The 26,118-nt window shown below is 35.3% G+C and overlaps 5 protein-coding genes across 8 annotated transcripts; 2 read left to right on the top strand and 3 right to left on the bottom strand.

Annotated features, from left to right (window-relative positions):
- Nucleotides 1–57: 57 nt before the first annotated feature.
- Nucleotides 58–856, top strand: LOC133694770 (uncharacterized). Its single transcript, XM_062116460.1, has one exon. The coding sequence runs from the start codon at nucleotides 320–322 to the stop codon at nucleotides 719–721; it is 402 nt and encodes a 133-aa protein (XP_061972444.1). The 5' UTR covers nucleotides 58–319; the 3' UTR covers nucleotides 722–856.
- Nucleotides 796–5,570, bottom strand: LOC133694768 (DEAD-box ATP-dependent RNA helicase 39). Its single transcript, XM_062116457.1, has 9 exons — nucleotides 4,893–5,570; nucleotides 4,436–4,531; nucleotides 4,160–4,348; nucleotides 3,839–3,979; nucleotides 2,827–2,967; nucleotides 2,594–2,736; nucleotides 2,102–2,231; nucleotides 1,829–1,877; nucleotides 796–1,567 (listed from the first exon to the last, which is right to left on the bottom strand). Exons 1-9 carry the CDS (start codon nucleotides 5,430–5,432, stop codon nucleotides 1,044–1,046), a joined length of 1,953 nt encoding a protein of 650 aa, XP_061972441.1. The 5' UTR covers nucleotides 5,433–5,570; the 3' UTR covers nucleotides 796–1,043.
- Nucleotides 5,571–7,051: 1,481 nt separating this feature from the next.
- LOC133693830 (uncharacterized) lies at nucleotides 7,052–11,650 on the bottom strand. The gene is made up of 3 exons (XM_062115162.1): nucleotides 11,227–11,650; nucleotides 10,298–10,462; nucleotides 7,052–7,305 (listed from the first exon to the last, which is right to left on the bottom strand). Exons 1-3 carry the CDS (start codon nucleotides 11,524–11,526, stop codon nucleotides 7,207–7,209), a joined length of 564 nt encoding a protein of 187 aa, XP_061971146.1. The 5' UTR covers nucleotides 11,527–11,650; the 3' UTR covers nucleotides 7,052–7,206.
- Nucleotides 11,651–15,155: 3,505 nt separating this feature from the next.
- LOC133694360 (polyadenylate-binding protein 3-like) lies at nucleotides 15,156–19,517 on the bottom strand. 2 transcript variants are annotated; one of them, XM_062115855.1, is made up of 7 exons: nucleotides 19,060–19,517; nucleotides 17,721–18,496; nucleotides 17,527–17,604; nucleotides 17,337–17,426; nucleotides 16,454–16,753; nucleotides 15,751–15,975; nucleotides 15,156–15,644 (listed from the first exon to the last, which is right to left on the bottom strand). In XM_062115855.1, exons 1-7 carry the CDS (start codon nucleotides 19,316–19,318, stop codon nucleotides 15,423–15,425), a joined length of 1,950 nt encoding a protein of 649 aa, XP_061971839.1. In that variant the 5' UTR covers nucleotides 19,319–19,517; the 3' UTR covers nucleotides 15,156–15,422. The 2 variants fall into 2 exon arrangements, with proteins under 2 accessions (XP_061971839.1, XP_061971841.1); XM_062115857.1 differs by having other exon boundaries at nucleotides 16,454–16,732.
- A 1,096-nt stretch (nucleotides 19,518–20,613) lies between these two features.
- On the top strand, nucleotides 20,614–24,614 carry LOC133694385 (uncharacterized). Of its 3 annotated transcripts, none has more exons than XM_062115887.1 (9): nucleotides 20,614–20,810; nucleotides 20,997–21,048; nucleotides 21,141–21,214; nucleotides 21,446–21,547; nucleotides 22,389–22,529; nucleotides 22,919–22,970; nucleotides 23,311–23,384; nucleotides 23,896–23,985; nucleotides 24,360–24,614. In XM_062115887.1, the coding sequence occupies exons 2-9, from the start codon at nucleotides 21,001–21,003 to the stop codon at nucleotides 24,385–24,387; spliced, it is 609 nt and encodes a 202-aa protein (XP_061971871.1). In that variant the 5' UTR covers nucleotides 20,614–20,810; nucleotides 20,997–21,000; the 3' UTR covers nucleotides 24,388–24,614. The 3 variants fall into 3 exon arrangements, with proteins under 3 accessions (XP_061971871.1, XP_061971869.1, XP_061971870.1); XM_062115885.1 differs by having other exon boundaries at nucleotides 20,614–20,916; XM_062115886.1 differs by lacking the exon at nucleotides 21,446–21,547 and having other exon boundaries at nucleotides 20,616–20,916.
- Nucleotides 24,615–26,118: the final 1,504 nt, after the last annotated feature.

Raw genomic sequence — 26,118 nt, 5'->3', positions numbered from 1 at the left:
TTGGGCCTTATGAATGTCACAATGACCCATGAATAAACCCATGACAAAAAAAAAACCCTAAATGGGACCTGGGTTATATTTTTTGTTTTGTTCTTGGCAGGTATGCAAGGATAATGTGACATGTTTGCAGGGTTTGATTAGCATGGAATGGTGGAGGTCAAAGGTAAAAGGTCACCAAAACCACACACCACTTTCTAGTCAATTGTCTCAATCTAAACCCTAACAAATCCTTCAAATCCAACTACCCCATTTGGCAAAAATCAGCCTTTATAAACTCTCACACAATCAAGTAGAACCAAGCATCAAAACATTCGATCCCATGGCACGCCAGCTTCTCTTGAAACAAATACCGCTAAGCTCATCAGGACTTGGCCTGCCTGCAGTGACTCTTCTCTTGTGTGCATTTGCCTTGTTCATGTGCGCTTCTCATTCTCGTAAATGGCGTCGTTGGAGTGCTTGTTATGGGCCCAGTGACCACGATCCTGTTATACAACTCAACACTGTAGATACGATGTTGGGCACAGGAGAACATGGCATCCATGCAGGCAGTCGTGATGACAGCATGTTCAGTGGTGAACAAGTAGTTTCAGTCTGGAGGAAGAACATTCTCATGGGCGGGAAGTGTCAGCTACCTGATTTTTCAGGCGTCATCATTTATGACTCAGATGGAAACGTTGTCACCCCTGCCAAAAATCCTCGCCCACTCCTCACCTGGAAGTGAAAAAAATTGTGGGCTTTGAAAACTGGGCATTGATATTTGAATTGTCCGAAGTGTTTGTAATTTTACACAATTGCTTCAATTAATATGTCCGCAGAAAGTTTTCTATAAATAAGAAAGTAAATTACGGTTTATGTACTCAGTGATTGCATTGTTCAACAACTGCAAGGCAAAAATAGAACAGTGCTCCCTGGAAAGATGGGGGGGGGGGGGGGGGGAGCCAACATATTCCCTCATAATAATCATCACAAATATTAGACTAGCGGAAGGGAAAGCAAACCAGAACACTAGCGCTTGATATGAATTGATGTTTATTTAACAAGAATCAACTGGGCCTCAATGATTCTTTCTTGTTAGATGAAGAAGACCGCCCCCTAAATGCCACAACTCTTAGCTTCCCCACTTGCTTCTTCACACCTGGAGATGTTTTTCTAGAGTAGCTTGCACTGGAGGATTTGACTCCTTTTGCAACCTTAACAGCCTTGACAGATTTTGCTGGAGTGGATGCTTTTCCATATTTCTTCACCGAAGATGTAGCCTTGGTCCGCACACTGGTGGATGCCTTGGTCCGTGCACTAGTGGATGGTTTTCCAGATTTCATCACCGAAGATGTAGCCTTGGTCCGTGCACTGGGGGGTTTATCAGTTGCTGACTTATTATTGCTCTTCTGATTGGATGCTTTAATCAATTTTGCACTCTTCCCCTGCTGTTCGGTTATTCGAGCCCTAGCAATGTCTCTTCTAACATTATCTACTGTGAGGGATTCCAAGCTCTCATTCTTCCTCATTGCCTCTTCAATCCGAGCAGCTAACTGTTGATCCTTTCTAGCCACCAAGCTTGTCACTTTCCCTGTAACACCAAGAAGACACATCTAAATCTAAAACCAGAAAAAGGTGATTGCCACAAATTTACAGAATTTCTATAAGGGTGGGGTTCATATTTCCACTTGCAAATTCAAATGAGATGACAATTAATTGTGAAAAATAAGTTTTGGCTCATAAGTTTTGTTTTTTTTTTTTTTGCACAACTAGATCTTAATGTGCCAGTTTCAAATTTCTTTTCAACATTTAAAGAGTACCACATTGCTTCAGCAAATTGCAGGACACATACCTTTTGCACCCATTCGAGCAGTTCTTCCTGTGCGATGTAGGTAATCAATCTAAAATGGTCAGAAAAAAATGCATGGATTAGACTTGTTTATTTTTTACTTTTCAGTGTAATAATCGATGCACCACCATAGGGGCAGTCCTTCCCCTCCTCCAAACTTCCTCTGGGATTTAACAAGATTGAACCCCGATAAATGTAATAAAAACTGTTACTTGGCATCCATAGGGATTGGACTTTCAATTGTTAGCAACTGACACTGAAAAAAAAGTTACTTACAGAGTTCAAGGGGAAATCAAACATGATGACATGGTCCACATCTAAATCAAGTCCTCTAGCAGCCAAGTCTGTGCAGACCAATGTGGGGCAATCTCCATCATCGCTCTTAAACTTATTCAGATTCTCAACCCTGAGTTCACAAGGAAAAACACAGTTTGTTAAGTACTACAGGCTAACATTCCTGCATGCACACCAATGATGCAGTGAAAGTATCAAATATCTAGATTTGATGGTTGGAAATATTTGTAAACAGTCATTATTGAAAGTCTTCATAGAAGGTAGACAATCAAGTAAACATGTAAATATTTGTTATTACATGTATGCAGATAGATGGAGATGAATGCGCAATACCTAGCGCATTCTTTTTTCCTCTTTGGATGAAAAACAGGCAAGTCAAGTGCTTTTATAAAAATCAGCATCTATTGTATCATATGCACAAGTTAGATTGCAGATACAAGAAGGGGGACAAAAAAACATTTTAGATCATCTCACCTCTGTTCTGCTGGCACCTCTCCATGGTAATTGACAGTGGAGATCTGATTTTCAGCAAGAAAGTGATCTGCAGCACGGCTGGAATTCAAAGTGTTACAGAACACCATCACTCTATTTCCTTTCGCTAAACTTGGCTCAAGAACCTGCAATCACATGGCATCCTAACTAAACATCACCAATTGTGTATAAGAATATCTGGTAGGAAAAAACAGCAGCGAACAAGAACAGCTGACCTGCAACAATGCTTCCAGCTTGTTTTCAGAACCTGAAAGCTTTATGAAATCATGACGAGCAGATGCTATCTTTTTATGGAGTGTTGACGTGCGCAGATGCTCTATTCCTTGAAACTCCTCATCAATCAGCTTTTGAACTGCCTGCACAACCTCTAAAGATCAACTATCCAAATTCCTTGAATAGAGAATAGAAAGTCATGTACATAATCAAGCTCAATGATTTTCAGCTAACAAATAAATAACCATTCACCAAACTGAAGGTGGATGGTGATAGCACATATAGACAACTGTGCTCCTAAACACATGCCCATTGATTTATGGATTTGTTTATATAAAACAGATTGTTGATAAAAGCTAGAAGCCTGAAAATTTCAAGGATTTATCAAGAGCTTGATCAACCCACTTTAATCGCATAAGAGGATCAAGGTGATAAGATGCTACATCCTTAAATTATGCTGACATGGAACAAAGTAAGGATTTGTGGAAGCTAAGAATAAAACGAGGGAAACATTCAAAATGTTGGGAAATTCCAGAAGTAGCTTGAGATAATTCATCCATCCCCATCAGGTCCAGAAGAGAGAAAAAAAAATAGAATTCAGTAAAGTAAATGTAATCCTTTGCTGTAGCATTTCCCTAGTTTTAATACAGCAGAAGCAACACATGTAAGTAGTAATTAGTCAAAAGGTCTAGGTAGATATCTAGCAGAACAAGACAGGAGTCACCCTTAAGCAACTTCTCGTGTTAACAAGCCATTTAGATACACCACAAAGAAGTAATGCCCATTCTCATTCCCGCTGCATATGGGAATGGCAAATATAGGAAAATTTGTTGATGTGTTAGCATGCCAGCATCCACAAGACCTGCTTATTCAGATACGTCTCAAAACATGTGCGTGTGTCTGTGTCTCTGTGCACTCATTGTAAAAGCAACGGAAAGCAAAATTATTTTAGGTTATGAAAACAGCACACAGATTTCCATTCATTCAATAAGATGATCGTCCAAGTTTGCATACCTTTGTCATTGTTGCAGTGACTAAAATAGTTTGAAACCCTTGACCATCAGATTTTGATGTGCGATTTTTCAATGGGCCTAAAAACTTGTGAATGTCAGGACCAAAGCCACGATCAAACATGGTGTCTGCCTCATCCAACACCTACTAAAAGATTAGCAACATCATAAAATGCAACAAAGTCATTGCAGCAAGAAGAAGCTGCCATAAGCGAGTTCTTCACTGTATCTTCAAGCAGTGGTCCAAACAACCATATTGAAAATTTTGAAACACAATCACTTGTTCTAGAAAAATGAAAATAAATGAAAGGATTTAGATACTCACCAAGTATTTTATGTCACCATAAACCATGTTCCCATCCTGAATATGTTGAAGAACCCTACCAGGGGTTCCCACTACCATGTCAATTGGATTATTCAATGAATCCTCCTGGGGTCTCATCCGGCCACCCCCACTGACCATAGTAGACCTGAAACGTGCATGATGACCAATAGATTTTGCCACTCGAAAAACCTAAAACCCATTTATTGTTATCAATTGCAAAGGCAAAGCCAGAGGTTGAGAAAGGTCCAAATTCAACTGAAAGCATGGAAAATAAACCTGCTCAGATAGTTCTCTTGTGGGACATAGAACAACAGCTCGTGGACGCCTCGGCTTCATTAGCCTACCCAACAAGGCCTCATCCCGTCTCAGCAACTATAAGACAAACAAAATAAACAGAAATTTTCTTTTTGATTTAACACCTAAAAGACTAACATAATTCACACGATTTTATGTTTACCATTTCTGAACACAAGCATACGAAGTAGTCGACTCCAAGAATGAATGTTAGTGAACTATAAATGTTAAAATAATAGACAAGAAAACACACAAAATCCATATTTCAACAATTTCAATATGCATTGAACCACAATGCAATTCCAAAAACACAACCAAACCTCCAAACCTTCCCAAAATTCAATGCACCCAGAAGTGAAGAAGAAAAAAAAGTAAAACCCAAAATCTTAATCAAAGCAACAAGCAAATCAATCAATGAAAAATGGAGATAAAAACACACCTGAACAAGAGGCAACATGTAAGCCAGAGTCTTTCCAGACCCAGTATGGGAACCCAAGACAACAGTTCTACTATCCAAAATAGCAGGAATACCAATACATTGAATCTCAGTAGGAACCTCAATCCCCATCTCTTTAACAGCCCCCATAACCTCCTCACTCAATCCCAACTCCTCAAAACTACCCGCAATCTTTTTCCCTTTCTTAGACTTCTTAAACCCATCTTCTTCTTCTTCACCCTCGATAAGAACAACTGGTTTTAGTGCGGTTTGTGTTTGAGTGTCGGTTAGTTGGGGTTTTTTAGAGTCTTTAAGGTGTCTAAGTCTCAGTCTCTCTAGTAGGATTGAGTGTTTTATTTCATCCGGTTCAGTTGCTGCTGTTGTTGATGACAAAGTACACAAGGGTCTAAAGTTAAACCCTAGTAAAACCCTAGTGGGTTTTTTGGGGAGTTTTAGAAAGGTATGATAGAGTTTGGTCGAAGAAGACAGAGAGAGGTTTAGTAGAGTTCTTGAAGAGCTTGCAGCTGCCATGGTTCTTTGCATTTTGTTTTGGATTTTCTGTGGGTTTTTGGTTTGAGGTTTTTATGTGTTTGCTTTTGAGGTTTTTCCTACGCCTCCTTGACAATGGATTTTGATAAACGGATAGAGTGAGTCTGACGGAAATGTCTACTTGGCCCTTGAGGATCTACACGACAGGTCGTATGGTGGCCATGGGCTGTTTGCTAGTAATCAAAGTTTCTGCAGCCCTTGAACTTTAAAAAGGCCTATCCTTTTCTCTTTTTTTCATTTTTGCCCTTGGAGAAATGTTGTATTTGAATAAAAACTAAAACGATCGTTACTGATTACTGTGATTTTCACTGAATTAGGGTTCAAGAAACAGAGTATTCTTCTCAATCTGTGTGTATGTGGAGGCCAGTAACATGAAAAGTAAGAGCATGCCCAATTTTAAACCGATCAAGCTAGACGGTGCTACTCTCTGGATTGAGAACATTTTGGCTCTCCCCTAGCAAATTGAGAATATACTTCAAAATGCTAAAGATTGTGTTCAGATGCCCGAGCCTTTCAACAACTTCTAAAAACCCTTGATTTAGCACGTTACCAAAGTTTGATTCCTTCCCGTTCTTCCTTGTATGATTCAAGCGAAGGATCACCAGCCACAGAGTATCTTTGTTTCAGCGCTGAATCAATTCGGGCTCATCAGCATCAGATTACTACATTATCTACCAAAAACAAAAACAAAAAAAAAAGAAACTAAAGAGACTCGGTGTTGTCCCGTGGAACAAGACCTGTGTAGTATAATGATGTTTTTGTCTTTCATGGCGACAGCTGAAGAGGAAAGGTAAAATAATTTTTTTACGGGATTTCATATTAAACAATGGCAAATCAGTTTCTTTCTATTTTTATTGCATGATATAATTACTAATTATCCTTGCAATTAAAAAGAAAAAACTTGTCTAGTTAATAAGGGTTTTGTGATCTTTTTATTTCTTAAAAAATAGAAAAAAAACAAAATTATTTAAAAAAAAACAAAATATTAAACATGCTATTTGATTGTTATTTATTTTAGTTTTTATTTTTTTATAATTAGAAATTTTGATTCATTATTTATTTTGTGTTTATCTTCTATAAGATAAACTCAATTTTATGATTTAAATTATTAATTTCAAATATTAACCCGAGTTAAATAGATTCTTGGTTAATTATAGTTGATTTAAAAAAAAAAAATTCTTGACATTTTTTCTTATTTTTACTTTTATCTTTTGGTATTGAATTATTATTTCTTGAACTTTTTACTATGTTGTTTTTACAATTCATATATATAGTGAATTCGTGAAATTAACTCTGATTAACTCAAGTTTTTTTTTAATATTTTTTTAATTGATTTTTTTATCTTTTAATATTAATTTCTTGTACCTTAACTTTGTAATTTTTAATTTTTTTCATTCCAGATTATACAATCTTATATCTCAAGTCACAAATTACTCAAATTATCCCAAGTTTGATTCATGTTATCATCGCTTGTACATTACTAAATCAAAGTTCTGGAAACTCCAGCTCAGTAAGTTTGCCTACCATGAGCTCAATAGTGGGTATAACGATAAAATGTGAGTAATAAAAAATTATGAAAATTAGCCAAAAGCCCAAAATAGCGGGTGAAAGAATTTGTACAATCCTGCAAACTTCACCTTTTATTCAAGAAATTATAGCTCTGTAATTTCAAAAATTAACACTATCTGCAAGTATTTAGCATACATTTTGCAGAGTAAAACTGTTGACCTCCATAATTCTATACTACCATTGTTGACGATGAATCAACTCAATTGTAATATTCAGGCTTCAAGACACCAACATAAGGCAAATTCCTGTATAGTTCAGCGAAGTCCATTCCGTAACCCACGACAAAGTAATCTGGACACTGCAAAAAGAAACCAGGGAAAAAATCATTTCCAACTCAATACAAATAGAAGGGATGTAAGAATAAGCTTATGCGGCAGTTGATACCAACGCTAATGTAACATTAATATGCAGACTAAACAACTAGTATTTTGATGATGAGCCAGCTACAGTCCCTGCTAACATTGGTTTCTAATGGAAAGCATTCCCGGTTTCAGGAGGTAATTTGAAACATGAGAAGTAATTTGAAACATGAGAATTAATCTGAAAGTCAGACTGTTAATCCAGCACTGGATCCAGGCACAGTTTCTAAATGCCACTCATCCAACAGCGAATAGTTCCACTTCTATCCAAGCAGAGTAGATATATTTACAGTTACAATTGCTCCCATATGTGAAAGACGTTGTTTAGGATAGAAAGCTCTGACACAGCAAATTAAAATGAAAGTATTGAGAAATTGGAAATACAAGATGAAGAAAAAAAAATCGATACAGAACAAGCACATTTCAAAAGCAACTCGTGGTTTTTGCAACTAATGGAGAAACGAGAACAATCAGGTTGAGGAGTTCCGATTATGGAACAGTGAAATAGGTGTCACAACTAAATATTCAAAAATACTTCTCAACATTCAATATCAAATGTAATCAATAAGGATTACATCAAGGGGTTGGAGGTGTTTCCTTCCACCTAATCTAGCAAAGAAAAATTTGTTCAATGAAACACATAAGAAAGAGGGGTGTTGGAAATTTGTTGTAATTAACATGAATAGATAAATTATAGATGAATAAAAATTTAATCTCAATAAACCCTTGGTTTTCCCACTCAAAGAATCATTGATTTTTCTATATTTAATTCTTGATTTAGAGTGGTAAATCAAAGGTTGATAATTGTAAGAATTAATTTTTATTAATCCTTTAATACTTTAGCTTCTAAAATTCACTAAAAATAGGAGGTGGGGTGAAGGAAGAGTTTCTAACTTAAATTTTTTTCATGTTTTACACTCTTCCTCACCTCATTTTAAGTATTTTTTTTTTTATGCTTTGATTTTCCTTGTAAATCTAGAGCTTAAAAACATCTTTTTTAGAGATATTTGAATTATATAATCTTTGGTTCAAAGACCTTGTTTAGAAGTGCATCTAAACCAAGATGAGTATAGTGATACTAATTGGATATCCAACACCAAGGATTTGAATCCACAAATGGATGTCTTCATACTTAGTGGAGCAGTTGTGTTATGAAGATCCTCCAAACACATGTGAATCGCTAGATCCACAATAGATCAATATCTATTGCTCTTGATAAAGTTGGACAGGAAGCCAAATGGATGCAAAATTTCTTAGAGGATATTTTATGTTAGTCAAAACTAATGTTAGTTATTTGTGTTCATTGCAATAGTTAGTCAGTAATTGGAAGGGCACAAAGTATACGGGGAAGTCTAGAACATATACGTCATAGACATAACATTGTTATGCACTTGCTATCAAATAAAATTATTTTCATTGATTATGTAAAGTCAAAGAAAAATATTGTGGATCTGCAAACCAAAGATTTATCGAGAGAACTTGTGTATAATTCATCGAGGAGAATGAGTTTAAAGCTTTTAAAAGATAAAAACGTAATGATGGTAATCATACCTAGTTAAAGATTTCAAGATCTAGGTTCAAATGAAAAACTAAGTTATATAACATTCTCGGTAACACTAGAAAATTATTATTTCCTGCTTATTTCTATGATAAAATAAGTTTTAGCTGCAGCATGATAAATGATGAGTTGGGTTATTAATGATTTTCATATATTGGTACACCAAGTGGAGTATAACAAAATATTTTTAATAAAAGATCACCTATATGAATGAAAAATGTGGTTGTTTCTTTGAGAATTTCGATAAAGGCTAAATTCTTTAAAGCATTCATAAATCTAAGAGTTGTTCAATATCAAAATAAACACAACGGTGAAAACCAAAGAAAATCTCTAGGTAAAGAACTATGTGAGTATTATTGTCTTGGTTTACACAAAAATGTTAAATAGTTCAAGATTGCATTCACTATTTAGCCGAGTAAATCCGATAGTATTTCACTAAGAAATGTTCAAAGCCATAAGTTACTTATCCTAATGTAGTAATCTACCAAATCAGTATCTTCAATATGTTTTTGAGTCATTTTTAAACTGGTGAAACAATTTTCATTCATGTGAAGAATTATTGAAAATTTGTTTTAATTAACATGATTAAAACAAATTATGAGTGAATGAGAAATTAATCTGAAATAACCCTTGGTTTTCCCACTCGAAAAACCCTTGGTTTTTCTAGATTTAATTATTGATTTATGATGACTAATCAAATTTTGATGATAGCAAGAATTATTTCTTATTAATTCTTCAACCTTTTAGCTTCCAAAATTTACTATAAAAAGAGGGTGAATGAAGAGTTTTTAACTTGAATTTTTTAGATTTTACACATTCTTCCTCACCTCAGTTTTAGTATTTTTCTTCTCCTTTTATGCTTTGATTTTCCTCCCAGATCTAGAGGTTAAGTTCATCTTGTGAAGAGATATTTGAGTTACATAATCTTTAATTCAAAGACCTTGTTTACAAATACATATAAATCAAAGTGGTGATGTTGAAATCTTAAAAAACATATTGCAAACATCCTAGTTATACAAGTGAGGAGCAAGAAAATCTTAAAGACAAATGATTTATTCTTGACAACAACAAAAGATTCATTGCTTTAAAGTGCTTTAACAAGTAAGTATCATTCTTATTTTAATTTCAGTATAGTTTGTTTTATTATTAGTATGCATGCTAGGATTTTTTATTTTATATCAATTGCAAGTTTAAATATATAATTAGTATTTATGCTAGTAATCTATTATTATTTTTGTGTTGAAAGCATATTTGTCATTAGTTATACTTCTACATACTTATAATTTTAAATATATATAAACTCTAGGATGTTTTTGTGATGATAAACTAAATATCTTTACTCATTAATCTATATAACAAACAGGGGAGAGTACCTCAAATCCTTGGTAATATTTTCCATCACCCAATAGTTCAAAATGCACCTTCCTTCTGGTTGGTTTATCAAGGAAAGTACACACTGATACAGCAGATGCTCCCTTGGATTCCAAGTGTTTAATGAGACAAGATAAAGTGTTTCCTGTGTCTACAATGTCCTCAACCTAAGACAACAACGTAGTAAAGCTTTAAGTAGCAGAAAACAGCATTGCCTTAATCAACAATCCCTGATAAATTATAACAGGAAAAAAAATCATTAATGAAAAAATCTTGGAAGTGTAAAATGATTTTAATAATTTTTCCATTAAACTATACGCGTCATTTACTATTCATGTTTGGTCTAACTACAGATCAGTCATATGAATGTGGAGGGAAATGAGAACATCCCATATCCTGAGTGTTTTTGTTTTTTTTTCACAGAAACAATGTGTCATTGAACAGCAGTGATTAATCTAAAACATGGATCATTGCACATGTCCACCAAGAGAAAACATCCTGCAACTTGATTTTAATAAAGCCAATCTGTTCCGGAGTTAAGACATGAGAGGATCATTTTCCATACCATGTGATTGAATCAATTAATTCAAAAGAACCATACTTTCTTGGAAAGATCATGATAACGCTTCATTTGATAAAATATCTCTTCCAAGGTTTAATCCACGGTGTTAATTCTTTTAGTCTCATTAAACTCATTCCGATTCCTTTTCAACTTGATTTTCTACCAGTTGAATACTTTTAGAACAATAATTTTGGGGGTTAGGCGGAACATCCGTTCAGAAATGAAATCCTACACGACTGTGGTCAAAATTAACATCCAATACATTAATTTATTGCTAAGAATATATATATATATATATATATATATATATATATAAAACCTCGAGACGTGAGGAATAGTAAGTTGTACGAGTCAAAGGAGGAGAGGTACCAGAATGACGTGTTTCTCTTTAACATCGAGCTTCAAGTCGAGGGAAATACGGGGAGCTCCGCTGGACTCAGTGCCAGAACCGTATGATTCGGCACGAATGAAATCAACGGAAATGGGGAGTTGGATTTGCCTGACCAAGTCAGCCAAGAACAAGAAAGCGCCAGTGGCCACGCCCACAACGAGTGGAGGGGGAGAAACAGAGGAAAAATCGGAGGTGATTTGAGAGGCGAGTTCGGTGACTCGTTTTGAGATTTGGAACTTGGTCCATAGGACCTTTTCTATGTGAGAGTCCAAAGACATAGCTGCAGTGATGGGGGCGGAGAGGGATGAGGGATAAGGGTTTTGACTGTTGGGTTTTGGCGATGATGGCCAAAGCCGAAGGTCTCTCTCTCTCCCCCCACTTTTAGAGTTGTGTAGAGATTAATAGAGACGGGTGTTTGCTTGGGTTGCGTTTTTTCCCAATTCAGGGAATAAATTTGCCAATTAGGACAGTAAATTAAAAATATTAGTAATTGGTGTAGTTAGACAATGTTGCGTTTAGATATATTATTCTTAAGCATGATAACATAGTTAAAAGTGCGACATAATTAAACTGTGATATTTCAAGATTAATTAGGTAATCAGTTTGTAACAGTAAGTGAAATCAGTTAACTGGTTTAAAACATAACAAGAAAAATCTCAAAACTGTCAAAATTATGGGGTCCTGAGAAGATTTTTTATATCTAAATATCTGACAATATACATAGTGATGTAATGACTATTATTAAGAAAATAGTCTTAGAAAACTCTTGTAAGAATTCGAGCGCACTATAATTAATCCCTGGACCCACTGAACACCCTGCAAGCTCAGTAGGCATGTAAAACACCACAAGAATAACAAATATGCATGTTAGGACTCGAACCCAGGTGACAAAGGTTTTCTTGCCTCTATCGCTGTGCTAGAAGCCCTGGTGCATCTTACCTAACCTCTTAATTGTACAAGAGGTGTAGCTCAGGTCACTATAGGCACTGGATGACCGGATACTTACGTGGGATGATTTGCAAGGACGAAAACAGAGTACTATTTATGTTAAATGTTATTTTAAAAACACTTAACTATTCAAAACAATAGCCGCCATTATTAATAAAATTAGTTTCCTCGTTAACCCTTTAACTGGAAGAAGAGTCTTCAAATGTGTTCATAATCAATCAAATAATTTCAGGCCATAGCTATCATAATAAAATGACATTTAAATATAAATTTGGGATTACTGGTTGTGTATGATTTGCATTAGTGTTTTTTTTAATGAATGTGTTCATAATCAATCAAATAATCGTACCGTTCTTGTAGTACCCTGAAGAGTTGAATAGAAAATAATAATATTTTTTAATTGAAAAATATTTTTTATTAATCAATTTTTTTTAATAATAAATAAACAAATAAAAATTTAAAAAATAATTTTTAAAAAATGACTTTCAATAAACAAACAAGACATTAAATAATATAAGTGGTGGACCTTTCAAACTCGAACTTGAAAGTTGAAACTCCTTCGACGCTTATGGAGAATTCTATTACAAGTGTGTAGCTCTTTACGATAATAAATTGGGCCATGACCCATCTCAAGCAGCTGGCCCAAAGTTCTGAATCTTGGCGCCCAAAATTTAAACCACCAAAACCCCCCCACCTCCAGGAAAAAAAAAAAAAAAAAAACAGATGGAGAAACAAAACCAAGAATCCCTAGCCACCCAGAACAGAAGAAGATTATGCAGACGACCTTCATCGCCCTACGGGAAGTGGGAAATCCGATGGTGCAGGAGAGGACTATTTCAGTGGCTTCAAGAAACCCAAATTGAGGAACTATGATTATCGGCCTGGTAGTGGAGATAGCTGCAAAGGCAATCTGTACATGACAATTTTTTCAAAGAGGAATACAATTGACATATCTCGAGGTACAGGAATTTTAATAAATGAATTGAGAGATTTCTCATGTTTAAAGTTTCATAGTTTTAATTGTTTTGGTTAACTTTGAATTGCAGACAAGGAATCAAGAAAATAACGTTCTACAAAGACTGCTGAAAATTCAAAATGGAGTGACTGCATGAAACATGTGAGGAGGAGGAGGCAAAGACTTCCCAGCCAACAATTTGGAAAACCAAAGCTTCCAAATGGGGTGATCACATGACATTAGATGAGGATGATTTTACTTTTGGGAGGAGAAGAAATGTTGGAGCTCACCACCAGAGCTATGGCGATTGGGAGACCATATTGGATGACAATCGAAAGGTAGAAGATGATGTTCACCCAGACTTCATGTGTAAGATCTTTTACTTTGTTCATCACTCTTACTTTATAGGTCAGAAACGAAAACTAACCGAAACTAGGAAAGTTTTGAGCTATTTGTCACTAATTTGGAGTGTAGTTGATCTTGTTTGAGTGGTTGTGTTTTTTTCACTGCTTTAAGAGGTTTTAAATTTAATCTTCCTCGGGAAAGGCACATTTGATACTGGAAACTCATCATGTAATTAAATCAGAGACTAGAGAATATAAACAAGATGCATTTGTGCATACAAAACAGAATATAGTGGTAACTGGCAAGTACACTCCAAGGCAGTAGTGTCCTCATTGTTGCTAAAATTAAAGCTCAGAGAAACCGTCATGTTTTCAAGCTCTGATAAGCGAGTCGAGCTTTCTCATCTCAGGAACAAGTCGACTAAGGCACCGTTTGGGAACGCGGCTGCGGCCGCGTTCCCAAAAAATTTGAAAATTTTTTGTTTTTTGTTTTTGTTAAAATTTAATATGGTTTGTACGTTTTGGATCGTTTTGATGTGATGATGTCAAAAATAATTTTTAAAAAATAAAAAAATATCGTTGGCATGTATTTTGGTACGAAAAGTTATTTGAAAAGTACCCACAACCACACTGCAAATCACGCTCTAAGACGATGGGCGGTGTCCCACTTCTCTTCCTGAAAGTAGATACAAAAAGGAACGCTCTTTCTTACTTATTGATTGTACGGCATTCCATGCAATTTCAACTTAGTTTCTATTCTGTCGAGAGGGAAAGAAAGGACAAAAGCAGCTTCTAACTAATGACATCATCTTGGACTCACGCTGGTGTAGTTACTGTAGTTAAGCACCTTTGGAAAATAAGGTTTTGTTTTCATCTCAAAAAACATGTTAGATGTAAATATGTTTTTAATAGTGGTGGTGATAAGATAATGATAATAGCATGACAGGAAAGATGAAAGAAATAATGGTGAGGTGGTCGTGATGAGATAATGACAGACTTGATAGTGATGTTGATAAGGTGATAATGGTGGTTGAAATAGTTGAATGAATTACTATTAAAAAAAATATTTTATAAAATTTGATGAATTAAAAATATTTTTTAACAAGTAAACTAAATTTAAAAGTTAACTATAAATATTTTACATTGATTAATTTTTTTTGTAAAATATTTAAAAAGAAAAAAATATATAAAATTACTTTTTAGAAAATATTTCTTGAAAAATAAATATAGGAAAATTTAGAAAATATATTTATTACCTAAATAGAATAGAAATTAGAGTTAGGTTTGGCATCATATGCGGTGTTCATGCCCTCGTTTCCTGAAAACAATAACAAGGCAATGAACATGCAAATTTTGCAAGCTGCCGCTACAAATTCATGAAGATTTCAGAGCTATAATAGCCTGGCAACACCGGGAACGCAGAATCTGACAGGGTAAAAATGTCATATCAACCACTTTTGTTAAGACAAAGGGTATACGATTATTAAAGAAAAACTTGACTCGTCTTCTGCTCACCCGGTCTTTCGAGAATGGCGGTAATGATGGAATGGGATCGCATTCTCTTCAACCCACAACACCACTGATCTCCTGTCAACTCATTCCTAGCCCAATTTATAGCTCACTGTATAATTAATTAACCAATAGCCACGCATTATCATAAAAAAAAAACCAAAATCCAGAATAAAATTCTATGATAGGTCAAAAAATAACATGATAATCCTAAAAATCGCTAGCCTTGTCATGTCCTCGAATCCAGATAAAAAAATCTACTCAATTTCGGTGGCAAACCACCAATCCACTAAACAAGATAAGGTCCTAGAATATTAGTTTCAGAGAAACTCCAAGAATGGCCGACCGGTCATCAAGCCCTACAAAAATTGGGCTCAGAAGCACCAATATGTATTTACCCACAAAAATAAGGCACGCTTCATTCATTGAGTGCCAATGAACCAAGCTGATCACCAACGCTAGAAGCACCAACTTCCTGAAGGACTTGCATTGCCTCAGCCACCTTTTTCTTGAGAGCATCGGGAGATTCAATAAGATGTAGCACCTCGGTTTGATCCATCTCCAATAGCATCCCAGTCACCTTTGCCACTTGATCTGGCTCGAGACGTTCCACGAGGGGATAGAGCTGTTCACCCAGCATCTGCCAGTAAGCATAAAAAAAAACAATAGTTACGTTTCATACATCCATCTCCAATTTGCATAAAGTGCATTTTCTCAAAATGGGTGAGAAATGTTGTGTTCCATACCACCATGCGCTTCTCTGGTGTAGCAGACGCCAAAGCAGTTGTGAGAGCTGAGATGGGAACTGGAGCGGTTCGCTGGGCATCACTAGGAGTTACAGGCATCCCTGATGCCTCAAAGGGAAAAGGCACCACTGAACCAACAAAACCTTGGGGAGCTGCAGATGAATCTATGCCATTTCTTGCATTTCCCATGTATCTTAAGCCTTGATTGGTATTTCGGTGCAATAGCTGAATTTAAAATGGAGCATATATCAGACATGTACAAACAGTTGTAGCAGAATAGTTTTTAGATCGACTCAAAATACATATCAAGATTAGGGGCAACACTGAATTGAGTACAATTAGCCCATGATACAAAACAAAAATGAGAATAGTAAGAGCAAAGAGATCAGGTAATAGTGAAAATAACAGTGGCCACTCTCCATCATGTAATTAACAATCAGAGGAAGAAAATTTAGACACAATGTTCCTAAAAAATTGCAGTGCAATAATACAACCTCATACTTTAGTCATGAAGTTCCAATCAAGCAAGCGCCTCTTTACAATAAAAACTTCAGGAAAAATTAAAATGATTTGCCCATGTAACGCAGTAAAACTAACATAAGAAAATTAACAATCACACTACTTATGTAAGGGGAAACATGACATTTTCTTAAGTGACAGTTAAAGGAGGGAAACGTTGAAAGACATTTAAACGATAATGTACCTGCTGTTGCTGCTGAATCTGTTGGTGGTTCCCTCCACGCCGAATACCCATCCTCTGCCCTTGTTGTCCTTGCCTTTGCATCTGATATGGCATAACAAAGTTTGGGCCAACACCAGCACGCATTCCAGGCAAAAGTTGCTGCTGGAAACCATAGCCTGCAGGCTGAGGGGGCATCATGCCGGCAGTTCCTTGGCCAAAAAAGAGCTGCTGTGGTGCAAGCCTGGGTGCCCCAGGATGATATCCAGGAAGCCCTGAAGGCATAGGTGATAGTCCAGGTGCCTGAATTTGAGTAAAATGTGCCTGAGAAGAAAAGCCATTTAAGACAATCCATCTACACTTTACAAATAAAGTGAAAATATAGGCGATTACATCAGATTCTAGCCTTATATACTTTCAAACTATTGAACTTTAGAGAGCAAGCATAACTCTCATCTCTCTGTGCACACTGCTGTTGTTTTATGGGGAAAAAAAATCAACTTTAGGTCTTGAAAAGTAAATAGCAAGACAAAAGCAACCCTCAGATTCCTGAATATATCTTGCTTTATCCATCTTCAGCTGGACCTGGTTTTACAGGGTATCTGAATCATTTCACTCCCCAAAGCTCATAAAAAAAGAAGCAAAACACTCGTCATTCCGGCTGTAAATCGAGGTCTTCATCCAGATTAACAATGACAATGATACAAAGCAATTGGAGAGTTCAGTAGTCATATTTTATAGGTGCCACCAGTATAAAACAGATTTGAGCACTATGCAAGACATGTACAGGTCATATGAAAAGTTGAATAAATGATCATGTGATTCCCGGCAACAAAGGTTTTCTTATTGGAGCAAAAAAGAGAAACATAATTGTTTGATGAGAAAAATATGCAGTAATGAGGATCACCTGCAGCCGAGCCTTCCTCTCTTCTCTGCGTTGGGCAACGGCTACATACAGGGGTTTCTTTCCTATCATCTTTCCATTCATTCCATTCAACTGAAAACAGAAATTGGTAATAGCAGATTAATATACAAAAAAATGCAACTGTATAGGCCAGATAGCAAGATCTAATCACAAATAAAAATTAAAAACTTACAGCTCTTGAAGCTTCCTCAGGTGTAGAAAAGGCAACAAAACCAGAGCCCTTACTCAGTCCTTGTTGATCAAGCATAACCTGAAGAAATATTAGCACATGGATAACGAAGAAAAATTTATTTACATGGAAAAATAACCCAAGTATCACTTTTAAAAGTATCTACATCATATTTATTACTTATAAATAAAATATACCTTGCATGATGTTATAGATCCAAACTCAGAAAATAATTCCTTCAGTTTTTCATCATCAATTTTGTCATCAAGATTTTTTAAATACAGGTTCGCAGCCTTCAGTTTCTCATATCTGCTATTTCTTTCCTGTTCAAACCTGGCTTTCAACTCTGCCTCCCTTTCTCCTTTCCTCTGGGCCCTCCCCACATACCAAACCTTATCATTGAAGGTGGTTCCATTCAACTTCTCAACAGCAGCAGCAGCAGAATCTGGGCTCTGGAAGTTCACAAAACCAAAACCTTTGGACTTCCCACTTTGGTCCTTCATAATAATTGCACTGGTGATGGCACCATAATTGCTGAAGAATTTCTTAAGGTCCTCATCAGAAGTTGTCTCCGACAAATTCTTAACATAAACATTTGTAAATTTTGGTGATCCAGTGGCCTCAATCCTTTCTTGGTGTCGAACAAAACGTCCAACAAAAACTTCTTTGTCATTTATCAGCATACCGTTCAACCGGTTGATTGCGCTTTGAGCAGCTTCCTCATTTTCAAACTGTACAAAACCATAACCTTTTGATTGACCATTGTTGTCAACAGCTACCTTGCAGGAAAGGACAGGCCCAAAGGAAGCAAATGTTTCCTGCAATGCCTTGTTATCGATTGAAGTGTCCAGGTTCTTGATAAAGACATTTGCATGTCCACTCTTCCTCATACTAGGATCACGATGGGAAACCATAATTCTGATAGCTTTCCCGTTCAAAGGGGTGAAGTTCAGAAGCTCCATTGCATTTGCAGCTGCAGTTCACAAAACCAAATTCAGGATCAAAATGCTGAGAAGGGATTGAGAAAAATGACGTATGCCCTCATACTTCAAGTCACAGGGACAAAATACGTACACATAAATCTAAATTGACAATTACATGAAACTTTGGTGTGCAACATTCAAAAGGTGTGAGGAAGGGTGGCAGAGAAGGGTATCAGAAATATTGGATAAGGCTGGGAAAAAACCAGGGAGTTGTTGTTCACAGTGGCTGGCATTCATGGACTGTGCACAAAAAAGTTTTAGAATTTTTTCTTAGAAACCAAGAAACAGAAAAAATCAAGCGTCAATAAATAAACCTCCAATTTTCCCTCTTTCTCCTAACCTTTGCAGTAAAAAAAACTAATTAGATTGATCTTTATAACTAGGAAAACTATAAATAGATTGACACCACTCAGTACAAAAAATAAATTAAACTAAATTCTCAGCACTGATGCATGCACGCACGCATTGATTAACAATAACACATGAAAACAAATTAGTATCAGGGACTAAAAACAAGAGCCAAAGAATCGTATAAAAGGCGAAAAAAAGTTACCATCTTGAGGATTGCTGAAATTGACATAAGCATAACCAAGTGAGGCTCGTCTAGCCTGATCCCTACAAACCCTGATGGAAACAACCTGCGCCACCTGGCTAAACAGATCAAACAGTTGTCCTTCGTTAACGTTATGCTCCAGATCCCCAACGTAAAGCGAAGAATTCGTAAACTGCCCTGCTTCAGCCGTTCCCAATGCATTAGCAGCCACTGCCGCTGGTTGAGCCGTAACCGCTGGTGCCGCAACTGCTGCCGCCATCACTTTCTTTCTTCTCTGAAAGAAAAGGAAAGGGGATGAAATTGAGAAATAATAATGCTAGGGTTTGAGAATGGGGATGGAGATTGAAGAGAAGTAGAGTTTGTTGTATAAATGGAATCAATTGTTTTTGTTTTTTTGTTTTTTTTGGGTTTGTTTCCTCTTTGGAAAGGGAGATGTGGAGGAAGGAGAGTGAAAGGAAAGGGAGGCTGAGAGAGTTTATATATGCGAGGGAAAGGAAAGAGACAGGAACAGTTTCTTCCAAATCTTTTGTTTTGATTTGATTCGTTTAATTAATTAAAAAACTTTTTTTAAAAAAAGAACCGCACGTGTGAGTTGGTTGATGTTTGTTGGGAGAGTCATGACGTGGCATTCGATTCGAGGCTTTGTTTGTGCCGGTTACCCCTGCAAGTCGTTTCTTTTTTCGGATGGACTTTTTTTCTGTTCTTATTTATTGTAGCTTTTCTTGATGTCTATTTTTTTAAGCTAAATGTACTGTTTTTTTTATTTTTAAAAAATAATTAATCTATACTATTTCTTCTAGACTTTCTAAAACATGTATTAAAAAGTAAAAACATCCATGTTTCTTCAGGGGTGAACAAGGGAAAGTAAAATGGACCCAGAAAAAGTAAAAAACAAAGGAGTGAAAAAGACCAAAAAACCAAAAAAAAAAAGAGACAAAGCAACAAGGGGAAAGCAAAATGATATTTTAAAAATAATTTTTATTTAAAAATACATTAATTATTTTTTTTATTTTTGATATTAACATATTAAAATTATTAAAAAATAGTGGGAATATATTTTTCATTTGAAAAAATTAAAATTAATATTTTTTTTGTGTTTTTAAGTAATTTAATGTGCAAATATTAAAAATAAAAAAAAATTATTTTAAAATATTTTTAATTAAATTTAAAAAATATTGAAGTATCATTCGGAGCATGAAAAGCCTATCAAGGACTATGTACTCCAAGAGCTTATTTATTAGTACTTTTCAAAAGTATTTTTAAAAAAATTTAAAATTTAAAATTTTTTTATTTAAAATTAATATTTTTTTGATATTTTCAGATTAATTTAATGTGTTATATCAAAAATAATTTTAAAAAATATTATTTTAATATATTTTCAAATAAAAATTAATTATCCATTCCATTACAAAACACCATTTGAATCTTCATCAAGGGACTGTATTAGAAGGGTGCATAAAAAGTGCCCTTAGGCCTTAAGATTGGGTCAGGTAAAGGGAAAGGAGCCCAACAACCAACAGGGCCAAGCACTCACACCTACTAATTTTACAATCTTAACCCGATTTTGTAGCGAGTAGCGACTACGTGTACTCAGCTTCTCCACTTTCTCGACGTCTTCAACGTCCCCGTCTTCTTCTCTGCAGTTTATAGACTAGAATGGGAGAAGACAGTAAGAAGCAGGCAAGCAGAAAATGGCAATTCCATTATCAAATTTCTTAAGAGCTCTCTTCTTAGTAATGGGATGTTTAATGGTGGGTACTCTCGTCTACACAATCTACGTCGATGGCTTCCCATTTCGCAGAGACCTCCTCACCCCGTAGATAAATACACACACTGCCTCTCACTCATTTCTTTGAGGTCAAACATTCTCTTTGCAGTTTCAGAGTTTTATTTGTAGTATAAATAACTGAAAATTCTATCTCTTTTTTATGTTGCAGGTGGATGATTGCTACTTTAGTTGATTTCTGCATCAACGTTATAGCTGTAGCGGTACATATAACTTTCTATTTGTTGGCTCTGGTTCTTAAGCTAAGAACATGGCATGGTTTGATTGAGAGACTTGTCTGCTGATTATCAATTAGGCTTGGATTTCCTACAAAGAATCGAACTTTATTACTGCAACAATTTGGATACTTCTGCTAATATGCTTTGGCAGGTATGTCCTGTAGTTATTGTACTTTATTTTTTGTTCCATCAAGTGCAAATCTCTTCAAGAACCTTTTTTTTTTATAAAAAAGAAGCTCTTTAAGAACTTAATTCAAACGTGGTAGTTGTTGTTGATAGAAATGGATGTAGTGTCAAAAGGTTACTTCTTTAAGGTAGTCTTGCAATATATTGTCAGGCTTTGTTGTCTAATTTTTTTTGTTTTTTTGCACAATATTTTCAGTATTCCAACGTGTGTATACATTTTTATCCAATTTCTCAAGTTGTCACCTAAAGAATCTTTGCAAGACCCGGTATATCGTGTACTATTGCGGCATGAAAGCAAGTATGTGATTCGAATTTCTGGTTTCTAGAATTATGCACTAATGCTGGAATATCATTAAAATAGTGTAGTAAGGTTGTAGCCTATATAGGACTTGGAAGTTATTCAAGTTTCCATTTTGCTCCTTTCAGTTGCTCAAAGCTTGTGTCTTGTGTGTGTGTGTGTGTTGCTTTTGTAGAAGCAGAGAACTATGCGCATAACCACTTTTGATCACATTGGCTTCCCTAAATCAGTAGCCTTTGAAATGGTAAAAAGTACGCGCCAAAGTTTAAAATTCTACTCCAACATTTTAATTCTGTATCTGGCATTTGTTGCCATGATGCGAAGAATGCTGCAAGTTTTTTTGAATTTTTTGTGCACACCCCTTTATCTGATGATAGAATGCTTGAATGCGTCTATTCGTAAGTAAAATCTTGGTTTCAAGTGGAAAACACGCATGTCTATGTTGATGTGTGAAATTTATAATTGTCTTGAAGGGCGGGGAATTTTTCATAGAAACTGGAGATTTTTCTTCTTAGACATTAATAGCGGAAGTCTGGGTGGGTGCTTTACTGTTTAAAAAGGTTGAACATCTTCTTTCATTAACTGCCATTTTATAGTTTTGTTTCTCTGATTTGTAATCCTGTTTTAACATGACACAATTCTGGTTAGGAATCTTTTAGAAGGAAGAGAATATCTTCCATAGCACCAGGAACACGATTCTTTGCTTTTCTTTTGGTGGTTATTCTGTTTTACAAGTCCATTGATACCTCATCTAAAACAGACTCAACAAGCTATACAGATTTCTCCGTCTCTCCCTTTATGTAATAGTTGCTCATACATTGACAAACAAACTTACTTTTAGGGGCGTGGAACAAAAGATGAAGCAATCTGCTGTCATGAGTGCAAGGATTGCTTTCAGTGTTCTGGGTTTTCTGATGTTGGGAACTTTGATTTACACTCTACTAACTGATGGTTCTCCTTTTCGCAAAGAGCTTCTTACTCCGTAAGTTTTTAGTTTCCTTTTATCTCTTTCCATTTCATTTCCCCCCTTGCTGAGTATGTTACTAGATAAAGGGGCTTATATAGCTGAATTCAGCTCCCTATAGTTGAAAAACATGAGGTGTTGATTCGAATCACTCCAGGGGAAAAAGGGAAGGCATGGTCCCAGTGATGAGCTTCTTTCCAATTAGAAAGTCTTCTCATTGGCCTTTGTTTTGGGAGGGGCAGGGAAGAAAGCTATGAAGAGATTTCACTGATTCTTTAAATGTTGTTTATATCTAATCATTAGTTTTTGTTTCCTTTCATTCTTTAGAGATATTTGCTACTTTTTCCTTGCATGAAATTGGTCTTTATTCACTTCTATAATATTGATTGTATAATGCATTTTTGCAGGTGGATGGTTGCAATACTAATTGACTTCTATATCAATGTTGTGGCTCTTTCGGTAGGTGTAAATTCCTGCTCCATTATTCTTGAAGTTAATCTTTCAGAGCTTGTTTAACTTGTGCGAGTCATGGGGTACTCAATACATTTTATTTATTACAAGAAATTTATGACAGTCATGTATGGACTGTATGGGCAATGATGCACACCTTTATACTTGTATCATTCCCACTATCTCACAAGATTCTGATTTTCTTTTAAAAAATTGTTATAGATCTTATGGGACATTAAAATTTAATGCTGGTTTAATTTAACAAGAGAATCATTTTAGATTTTGTGTTTCACTAGTTATCCTTGTGCATTTTCTTTCAAATGAATAATGTCCTTTTATATGAATTTAGGTTTGGGTTGCCTACAAGGAATCGAGTTTGATCAGTGGATTCTTATGGATATTGTTATTGATATGTTTTGGGAGGTAATATCTCATTCATAGCCTTGATCCTCAAATATAAAGCATGATTTGTTTTGTTTGTCAACAAGTATAAGAATCGCCAGCAATTTTCAAGTCATGAAACATTGTGAAAATAAAGTTGCTATAAGATCTGCAATTGCTTTGTGTGATGTATAATCCATCTGTAGGATACAAGAATTTTCAGATACATATGGAAGGGAAATAAAATTTAATTGATAAAATGTATTTTCCCTTTGCACCTTCCTTCCATGCTATTATTTTGGTGTCCAAACTTCACCTTAAAACCAGTACAGGGCGAAGTGTACTGTTGTTGATGTAATATGTTTGTTATGAGAACGTTTGTCCATTAGGGATACAAGAATCTAAGAGATATTCGGTGAAAATTAATTTAATGAAAACTAAAATATTGACTTGTATGATATTTTGAACACTTTTCTTTTATTGATCTAACACCATCATAGGCATTTTGTTATCTTTTGGAAGGCACTGATATTTCACCCTTGCAATATTTCAGCATTACTACTTGCGCCTACGTTGTCAAACAGCTGGTGCAGCTTACTTCTCAAGATCCAGTTTACCTAATCTTATTTAACAGAGGCAACAGGCAAGTCTAGTACACCTGTTTGTGTTTTAAATTATTGTTGTAGCATTAAGTATTTCTGGGTTCAATATTATGGGTGGGCAGGTAGAGGGATCAGAGTATGTGACTGGTTATGTAGTGACTTGTTCGCACTGATGTTTCTACATATACAATATTACAATCACAATATGGCAGAAAATGAGGAAGTTAAATGTTAATTACTATGGTCTTGCAATTGAGCTATTAAGCATCAGGATACTAATTTCTCCTTCCAAGTACCTGTGTTAGCTTTTGTTTGTCAGATTTGGAAATTTACTAGCTGCGCTCCCAAACTGTTTCCATTGTATATCATTTTTGTTTTATTCCCTAAGAACTGCAGAATTATTTGTCCATGGTAGGGCAGAGAACAGGTATGAGAGAACGTAACAGTCATACACACGACAGGAGTTGATGAACATGAAGTTTATAGGCTATTCTGGTATAAACTATATTTACACATTTCTGACAGAGTGAGTGTTTACAAGTTCCTTCTCACTGTAAAAATTTTCAGTATACATGCTGTTTCAGCATGCATAATGCAAACAATTGCTGTATATATTGATCAATTGAATCCTGATTGTTTATAGCTGTATAGACTTTGTGACTTGTTGGCAGATTTTCTGTGGATTCGTTTTAGTTTACCCTGTATTTCGAATCTCAAGTAGAGGATGGTGTTTAAGTGATGCATGTGTGATAGAGAGATTATGCCAATCTACCGAAACATATCAAGTGCTTGAAAAACGTAGTATTTAATTGCAAGGAGAAGAGATTCGTGCCTGTAATAACCCCTGAGGTGAGGACTGTTGGAGCACTGGTCTCAAAACAATTTTCTGACAGGCAAGCCAGGAGAGGTTGCTATGACAAAAGAAAGGCAAGTGTTCCATCTAGAACATATCACGAGCAATGATGCATGCCATATTATTACTAGTTGCTTGTAACCTTTTAGTAAATAGTTCTTCTTCTTCTTCTTGGCTTCTCAAAAGGGAAAAAAACGATGATCATGCGGTGAATTTCCAACTTTATAAAATTGTTGAATTAGAACACAACAAAAAAAGTTATAATGGAAGGGAGATTTACTGTGCGTATAGATATAAAATTATAAATCACTATTCATCACAATATAGTTATTACGAGGCTTTATAGAATACCAACCAGTTGCATGACCCGCACGATACCACGGGTTAATATTTTTATATAAAAAATATCAAAAAAGACTAAGATTTAAAAGTGTTAGGTTTTTCTGCAAAGCTATACCCAAGAGTCTTGAGTTTGGCTGCAACACCTGACCCAAGAGTAATATTTATAATATTAATAATATTATTAAACTTGCATGACCCAAGTTTAAGTGAATATAGTTGTAATACCAGATTCAACAGCTTTGGATGTGAGTTTGACTATAAAGTCGTGTCATAAAAGTGTGATAATTAAATAGATTAATTAAAAAAAACAAAGAAAAAAAACCAACATGAAAAAAAAAACTAATGAAAAAAAAGAAAAAAAATATGAATTAACTGGGTTAACCCTTTAAACCAGGTTAACCCGTCAAACCTTGGATTCGTGTTGTAAAAGTTTGATAACGAAATAGGAAAAAAAAATTGACAGGTTAACCCAGAATTCACTGGGCTAGCCCGTCAAACCAGGTTAACCCGTCAAAACCGGTATCCGTGTCATGAATGTTTGATAACTAAATAGAAAAAAATGTAACATTAACAAATTAAATTAAACGAAAAAAATTAATTAAAAAGAAAAAAACAAAAACAAACAAAAGGCATCAGCCTTTTCATCGTGGACTGCATTGTGAATAAAAAAAAATCTGAATTAACCGGGTTAACCCATAATTAACTGGGTTAACCCGTCAAACTCGGGATACGTGTCATGAAGGTCTGATAATTAAATAGAAAAAAATTTAATATTAACAAACTATACTAAATGAAAACAATTAATTAAAATGAAAAAAAGAAAAAAATTCGGGTTAACCCGTCAAACCCGGGATACGTGTCATGAAGGTCTGATAATTAAATAGAAATTTTACATTAACAAACTAAACCAAACAAAAAAAATTAATTAAAACGAAAAAAAAGCAAAAAAAAATAATTACAGGTTAACTCGTCAAACCTT

The sequence above is a fragment of the Populus nigra genome, chromosome 5 (assembly GCF_951802175.1).
Source record: "Populus nigra chromosome 5, ddPopNigr1.1, whole genome shotgun sequence".
NCBI lineage: Eukaryota > Viridiplantae > Streptophyta > Magnoliopsida > Malpighiales > Salicaceae > Populus > Populus nigra.
Note: the sequence above shows the minus strand (reverse complement) of the source record. Positions and strands in the feature narration are given on the sequence as shown.

What these genes read in the sequence shown, in the direction of transcription:
- LOC133694768 (XM_062116457.1), bottom strand. Translation starts at nt 5,432, where the DNA reads ATGCAAAGAACCATGGCAGCTGCAAGCTCTTCAAGAACTCTACTAAAC. An exon ending in CAAGAGAACTATCTGAGCAG is followed by an intron (nt 4,349 to 4,435) that starts GTTTATTTTCCA and finishes AATGGGTTTTAG; the next exon opens with GTTTTTCGAGTGGCAAAATC. An exon ending in GAGGTGCCAGCAGAACAGAG is followed by an intron (nt 2,232 to 2,593) that starts GTGAGATGATCT and finishes TTGTGAACTCAG; the next exon opens with GGTTGAGAATCTGAATAAGT.
- LOC133693830 (XM_062115162.1), bottom strand. Translation starts at nt 11,526, where the DNA reads ATGTCTTTGGACTCTCACATAGAAAAGGTCCTATGGACCAAGTTCCAA. An exon ending in AAGAGAAACACGTCATTCTG is followed by an intron (nt 10,463 to 11,226) that starts GTACCTCTCCTC and finishes TTGTTGTCTTAG; the next exon opens with GTTGAGGACATTGTAGACAC. An exon ending in AATATTACCAAGGATTTGAG is followed by an intron (nt 7,306 to 10,297) that starts GTACTCTCCCCT and finishes TTCTTTTTGCAG; the next exon opens with TGTCCAGATTACTTTGTCGT.
- LOC133694360 (XM_062115855.1), bottom strand. Translation starts at nt 19,318, where the DNA reads ATGGCGGCAGCAGTTGCGGCACCAGCGGTTACGGCTCAACCAGCGGCA. An exon ending in TTTCAGCAATCCTCAAGATG is followed by an intron (nt 18,497 to 19,059) that starts GTAACTTTTTTT and finishes TGTGAACTGCAG; the next exon opens with CTGCAAATGCAATGGAGCTT. An exon ending in AGATTCAGCAGCAACAGCAG is followed by an intron (nt 15,976 to 16,453) that starts GTACATTATCGT and finishes TTTTAAATTCAG; the next exon opens with CTATTGCACCGAAATACCAA.
- LOC133694385 (XM_062115885.1), top strand. Translation starts at nt 20,801, where the DNA reads ATGTTTAATGGTGGGTACTCTCGTCTACACAATCTACGTCGATGGCTT. An exon ending in CTATTGCGGCATGAAAGCAA is followed by an intron (nt 21,548 to 22,388) that starts GTATGTGATTCG and finishes ACTTACTTTTAG; the next exon opens with GGGCGTGGAACAAAAGATGA. An exon ending in TCAATGTTGTGGCTCTTTCG is followed by an intron (nt 22,971 to 23,310) that starts GTAGGTGTAAAT and finishes ATATGAATTTAG; the next exon opens with GTTTGGGTTGCCTACAAGGA.
- LOC133694770 (XM_062116460.1), top strand. Translation starts at nt 320, where the DNA reads ATGGCACGCCAGCTTCTCTTGAAACAAATACCGCTAAGCTCATCAGGA.